The 6,763-nt window shown below is 38.0% G+C and overlaps 1 protein-coding gene across 1 annotated transcript in view; it reads right to left on the reverse strand.

Moving 5' to 3' along the window:
* The window catches only part of LOC104511342 (probable phospholipid-transporting ATPase IIB), a gene marked incomplete at its 5' end in the record, with an annotated part of 43,930 nt that overhangs the window by 25,903 nt on the left and 11,264 nt on the right, over positions 1-6,763 (reverse strand). The window contains one exon of the mRNA XM_010153913.1: positions 5,338-5,586. Within this exon, the coding sequence (XP_010152215.1) occupies positions 5,338-5,586 (249 nt within the window). The remainder of the gene's footprint in view (positions 1-5,337; positions 5,587-6,763) is intronic.

Consider the following 6,763-nt stretch of genomic DNA (forward strand, 5'->3'; position numbering starts at 1 on the left):
ATACGGTTGGCTTTCTGGGCTGCCAGCGCACACGGCTGGCTCATGTCCAGCTTCTCACCCACCAGTAGCTCCAAATCTTCTGCTGGGTGGTTGTCAATCTCCTCATCTCTCTGCCTGTACTGACAGTGGGCGTTGCCCTAACCCAGGTGCAGGACCTTGCACTTGGCCTTATTGCACCTTGTAAGGTTCACATGGGACCACTTCTCATGCTTGTCCAGGTCTCTCTGTATGGCATCCCATCCCTCAGGCATGTCAACCACACCATTCAGCTTGGTGTCATCTGCAAACTTGCTGAGGGTGCACTTCATCCCACTGTCTATGTCACTGATGAAGATAATAAACAGTACTGGTCCCAACAGGGACCCCTGAGGTATATCACTTGTCACCAATCTCCATCTGGACATTGAGCCATTAACCACTCCTCTCTGGATGTGACCATCTAATTTAGAGAAAAGGATGTTGTGGGGGACCATGTCAAAGGCCTCGCAGAAGTCCAGATAGATGACATCTGTAGACCTTCCCTTGTACACTGATGCACTCAATCCACCACAGAAGGACGGAAGGTCATGTAGGACTTGTCACTGGTGAAGCCATGCTGGCTGTCTCAAATCACCTCCCTGTCCTCTGTGTGCCTTATCACAGCTTCAAGGAGGATCTGGTCCATTGTCTTCCCAGGCACAAAGATGAGGCCGACAGGTCAGCAGTTGACAGGGTTTTCCTTTTCACCCTTTCCAAAAATGGGTGCAATGTTTCCCTTTTTCCAGTCACCAAAGACTTCACCTGACTGCCAAGACTTTTCAACTATCATGGAGAGCGGTTTAGCAACTCCATCAGGCAACTCCCTCAGGACTCTGGGATGCATCTTGTCAGGTCCCACAGATATGTATATTCAGATTCCGCAGGTGGTCACAAACCTAATCTTCTCTTACAGGGGAGGAAGTGATTTTGCTCCCCCCGTCTCTGTCTCGCGGCCCATCCATAACTGTTGGCAGTTCTTCTCCACCCCATCCAGCAGTTTGGGAGTTCCCTCAGAGTTGTGCCAACAGCATTTCTGGAGACATGCTATGAGCCTGACCACTTAAAAACTGAGAAATGACCCATATAAATAAAGGCTTCAAAGGTTTTGGCATATATGAGGGAGCAATCTGTAAGGTGAGAAAGAAGAGCTAGGGACAGATTATTTTGTAAGCTAGCTTTGCTGCTTAGAAGAATTCTCACATAACCAACCTTCATTAATGTCAGAGTCTTTAAGAGCATCTTCACTCTGAACAATAGGATCTACTTTCAAAATCAGGCTGCCATGTACTGGATACAGAAGGCTTATGTTTGGTATTTTCAAGTTAATGCTATTGCTGTGGAAACAGTGCAGAAGCATGGAGATTTCTTTTTTCCCCCACTGCCCAAGTGTTCCTAACAGTTCCTGTTTGGATTGTTCAACAACTCACACGTGTTTCCATTCAGCACTAGTTTGTTTATATTTATGAATAATGATTTGATAACTAACATTAGCAGTCCACCACTTTTCATCAAGAAACTTCATAATTAAAATTAAATTATTAACTTAAAAATACAGCTTGATCATGTGAAAAAACTGCTGATCAATATTCAAGGAAAGCTATGGAGTAGTTATTCTTTGTGGGTCTCGAAGGTCATGAAAGTGATGGTTTTTTGCTACTGAGTGATTTGCTTTTTACAATACATAGACAAAACAACACAATTAGTCTTGCTTCAATAAGCACACACAATAAAATGAATTAAACAATACAACATGTCTCATACATTACAGCTTCACTTTTGTAAACACAAAAGCTGCTTCACTAAGGGCATATAGTTTTCCTGTCTGTTTTCAAATGATTGCCTTTGCACTCTTGTAATTAATTTTAGCAACTCTGTTGTCACTGGACAAAAATGCTGGAATTAAATAAGTGACCACACTTTAAGGTAGTATTTAAATATTCAAAAACCTGGAATTAGCAATGCCTGAGAATATAGCAGTGCAGGACAAAGCACAACCAATAAATAGCTGGTTTATGAGAGTAAGCAGTCATTAAAAATCATGACTGATCAATCTTTTCTGACCAAATGGGAGCAAAGGTCTTCAAAGGCTCCCTGTTCATAGCATGCCCCTGAATTGCTTGGGTCTGTGACCTTTGAACTCCGTTGCTTTACCTACTTAGCTTATATCCTTTTATGACTGTTCATTACATTAGGGTAGCTGGCTTTCTACAGATGAGCTGAACCCACAGCTATGATGGCCAAGGAAGAGCCACTTTTATTTTTTTCAGTGAGTTCTCAGTGCATGTTTATTGTTTGCTATGCCTCAGCTGTAGAGGACAAGTGACAGACAAATTAAACTTTCCACTCTTTCAGAGAAAATGAAATATTGATCACTTATCATAAGAAACAAAGAACCTGGCATAAGTAGGGCTCGCTTTATGAATACAGAAACAGTTACTTATCTCAGGTTACTCTAACAATAGATAAATATATCTTTTATGATGAATGTAACTACTTCTAAATGTGCATATTGTGTTATGGTTATATTTTATCTGTATATGGTTGCACACGTACACACAGACGTGAAGAATTTCAAATTAATTCCTCGAGTCAATTAAGTGTATAGTGTGCCAACGTATTACTAAACTGCTTACTTTCCCACATGGAAATATAGTTTATACTTACACATTGTTCTCTGCTCTTTATATGCTGTGGTGATATCACACAATATTATATAATGCAACAGACAACTGCGCAAGTAACATCTTCTTTCAAAAGACTGCAATCAAGCCATATCCATAAACAAAAATCTAAGAGAACAGAGTTGTAATGTAGAGAAAGTACAATGCATAAAACTTGTAAAGTCTATTAAATGATAATGTTGCTTATTAACCAAATATGTTGGCATAGGTCAGTGCTGAGGTTAAACAGAAAACATCAATTGAACCATTTCCCTAAATAAAGCTCCAGGGTGCAATATTCAAAGCACTTTATTCAATAAAAAATGCTTTTAAAATGGTACTTCAGTGATTGGGAAACATTGGCATCATCCGTCAACCTAACTGCAGGAAAGTTCAATAAGCTAAATAATGAACCATTTACACTATTTTCCTTAGGCTCCAGTGATTTGCAAACATTGCATCAATAGAACTCTTTAAAAAATTATGATAAAGACCTGCTAGTCTTTCAACTCTCAGGCTTTTTGCTGTCATGCTGCAATTTCTACACGGTTTAAAATTTTTTGTGGCTTCATCTATTTATAAGATTCCATTTAGCATCTATTTCTCATTTTATTAAAGAATATTTGTTCAATATGATGATTTTACTGGTGTTTTAAGCATTATCATTTAGAAACAAGAAGAAAATTTAATACTATCTGTTCAGAAATGTAAGCTTGTCGTTTCATTGTCCTCCAGCTTCAACGTATGAGTTGAGATGATAAAAATAAAATTATTAAAAGGATACCTGTGCTTTCTCTTCCTTGAAACACTAGTAGTTTCTTTGTTGCTGATTTCCTCTTCCACTTCCCTTTCCACCCTCAGACCCATATCTGTTGTATTAGCACTTTATCAACCTTCCTTTCCCCTTTCTAAGGTCAAATTCCCAACTGTCTTCCCACAGCACCATAATTCTCACACTTCCATAATTCTCAAGTCTTACCGCTGTTCCCTATAGCAAATATGGCAGAATTGATCTTTACAGTAATATTTTCAGCTTCCAAATAACCAAATGAATATACAAAAGGCCACAAGGAAAGAAAAGTGGGGAGAAAAACTCCCAGTCTCTCAGAACTGACATCTCTTACCTGATTTAGTAATGCCTTTGGCTGTTACAGCAGAATGTTTATTTAATCCACAGCTGTCATCATATCTTCATAGGTAGATACTTGCTCATGCAGTTTTTCTATTTATTTTAGATGGTTTTTAAGGTCCCTTCCAACCCAAACCATGCTGTGATTCTGAGATTATGGATTATTAACTTTAGCCAAAGAACAGCATCCCAAGTCGTGCCTAGCGTTTGTTTTTAAAAATGTTCTGGCTGCCACGTTTTAACCACTGAGAACCTGCCGATTCTTTATATTCTAAAATCCTTTGACGTTATGAACTGTGCTCATAGCATCTGAAACACATGGAATGCCTGCTAGTTCATACTACACAGACAGGCTGAAGTACTTTTAGAAATGCAAGAAATAAAATTGTTACCGACTTGTTACTTTTAGCAATTAGAGCTTGCCGTTTGCATCGCTGAAGCTCTGTTAGTATTACATATGGTGATATGATAGACATAAAAATGAAATGCATACCAAGAATACCCTATGCTTTGGCAAGACGAGGTTTGTGAAAGAAATAGTATCTTGTATCAGATCAACTTGTATAGCTAGAAACATACACAGGCTTTCAGATACACACTCTGCTTCATGTCTTACAACCACCTTGCTTGGATTATGACTAAGCCACTGTCACTATCAACAGTACATCCAACCCTCAGACACTGCTAGAATTCCTTTAAAACAAAGACACCCCTCAACCTGCTGACTTTCAGAGGCAAACCAACCTCAAAATACTGTACTTCTCTATTTTACCGTACATTTATTTTTATAAAATGAATGGGCAGTAACTATTTTTTTTATGCTTACTTTTCAGCAGCACTGAAACTTGAGCTTTGCCTCTTTCTTCTAATATATTTTTAGATTGAATTTTAGGCAATCAATTTAGGTCCCAAAACAGGATTACTCAGAACAGTAACTCAAATCCACTGAAAGCAGTGGGATTTGTTTAAAAACTGGATTTCAGTGAAAGTCAAATGCATGTTTTTATTGAAATGGCGTTTTAAATTTATGCTACAACTTGATGCAATTTTGACTGAATGCTAAAGACTATGAAGCAGCCTAGGGTCTGAAGCTCAAAAGCTTTCCTACAGGAGTATTTGAGGTTTGTGGTTTTGGTTTTTTTTCCTGCTAAGAATCTACACATTCCATTAACTTGTAGTGTCTCTAGCTAATGTTCATCGCTCAAAGCAGTTTCATATTCCCTTTTGGATGTATATGCTATGATTCATACACGGATTAACGTTTTGAGAATACAAATATTAACTTTAATTGCAATACTCAACATCAAATCGATCCCAAAGCACTGACTTCACAGACTGTTTTGTCAAATAATTGAAAACATTTTCATGCAGCAAAGAAACACCACATCTTTCATACAGCTGTAGAGGAAATAAAACCAAATTACTGCCAATTCCAAAACCCCAACCCAAAACACTACTCTCTCACAGTTCTGCTCTGTTTAACTTATCCTTTCCTTCATGAGACAATTTTTTTGACCCTTGCGTACTAACCTCATCAGGGCTGGAAGCCTGGTAAGTTCGATTTTCATCGCTGAAGTCCTGATCCACCTCTGCATATTCTGTTTCTCCAGACACACCCGCCAGCGATTCATACACCGGGGTCACATTGTGGCACAACGCAATGGCCTTCACCGCTTCGTGTATTCGACTGCTGACACTCTTGCGGACCTTGGGTGCAGACGACTGAGGTTTCCTAGATGGTGTTGAACTCGTACTGTTTCCACTGTTCTGAGAGTGCACCTTTAAAGACCCAACACAATGAACAGCAGAACAAAGTTCAATAATGGAAACAAAACATGAATACAAATATGCATATCAGACCATTCCCTCTACAGAAGTTGGTAACTGAGGAGGATAGTAACTATTTATTAATTTTATATAACCTACTGTTAACTCATTCAGTTTGTGATTCATTAAAACCCTCGTGTACTTTTCTGGAGAAGGGATACATAGCTGCGGGTTCATCACCTTGCACTTGTAGTCAGGTTTCAACAAAGCTTGCAGGCAATTGAAAAATGTAAAATGAAGACAAGTATGCAGTAAAAGGGGTGAACAGGCTGACTGGATTCTGCAGAAAACCCCTCTTCCCCACTTCAGAATTTACTTTTTTCCAGTGATCTCTCACAATAGTCCTTTAAGGGCCTTTACATTCTAGGAATTCTTTTTTAAAAGGTATTTAAGCAAGCAACCAATTGAATGAGTTCAGAAACACCAAGACAACACTGAAGGGTGGTGTTTTGTTGCTGTTGTTCTTTAGTCTGTCATCTGTGTACATTCTGAGGTTGGAAACTCCAATGCCATTACACTGAAAAGAATTTTTTTTTCTTTTAAATCTTCACCTAAATCTATGCATTTTAAAGACTACCACATTGGTATAGAACAAAAGAACAAAAGCAAGTAGCATTGTTATGTATAAATATTAGGAGCCATTAAAATACAAATATTGCTGATTTAATTTATAACCTACACAATTTTTATATTATTTGTGAACTAATGCAGTTTGCATACTTTTGCTAGAGGCTAAAATTTGTCATTACAAGAACAATCTAATAAAATAAACATGCAAAATAATAGCTTGACGATCACATTACTGCTGTATAACCACTAAACTGGCATTATTTTAAGTTATCCTTCAGAAATGCTCAAGCACATGATTGAATTCATCTTTTAAGAGAAAGTACTATATGTTTATAATTAGTTGAAATAACTGGGTTTGGGTTTTATTGTTTGCTAGTGTTTTTTTTTTTTGTTGTTGTTGTTGGTTGGTTTTTGGGGGGGTTTTTTTGTTTGGTTGTTTTTTTTTAAGTCAACACGTTAAATGTATCAGCAGTACTACTACCAAAAGCTCTTCTGTTCACTCCAGGGTAACTCAGAAAACCTCTTCAGAAACTCTGCTTTTTTCCTCCTGACTGCAATC

The sequence above is a fragment of the Eurypyga helias genome, unplaced genomic scaffold, assembly GCF_000690775.1.
Source record: "Eurypyga helias isolate BGI_N326 unplaced genomic scaffold, ASM69077v1 scaffold6246, whole genome shotgun sequence".
Classification (NCBI taxonomy): Eukaryota; Metazoa; Chordata; class Aves; order Eurypygiformes; family Eurypygidae; genus Eurypyga; species Eurypyga helias.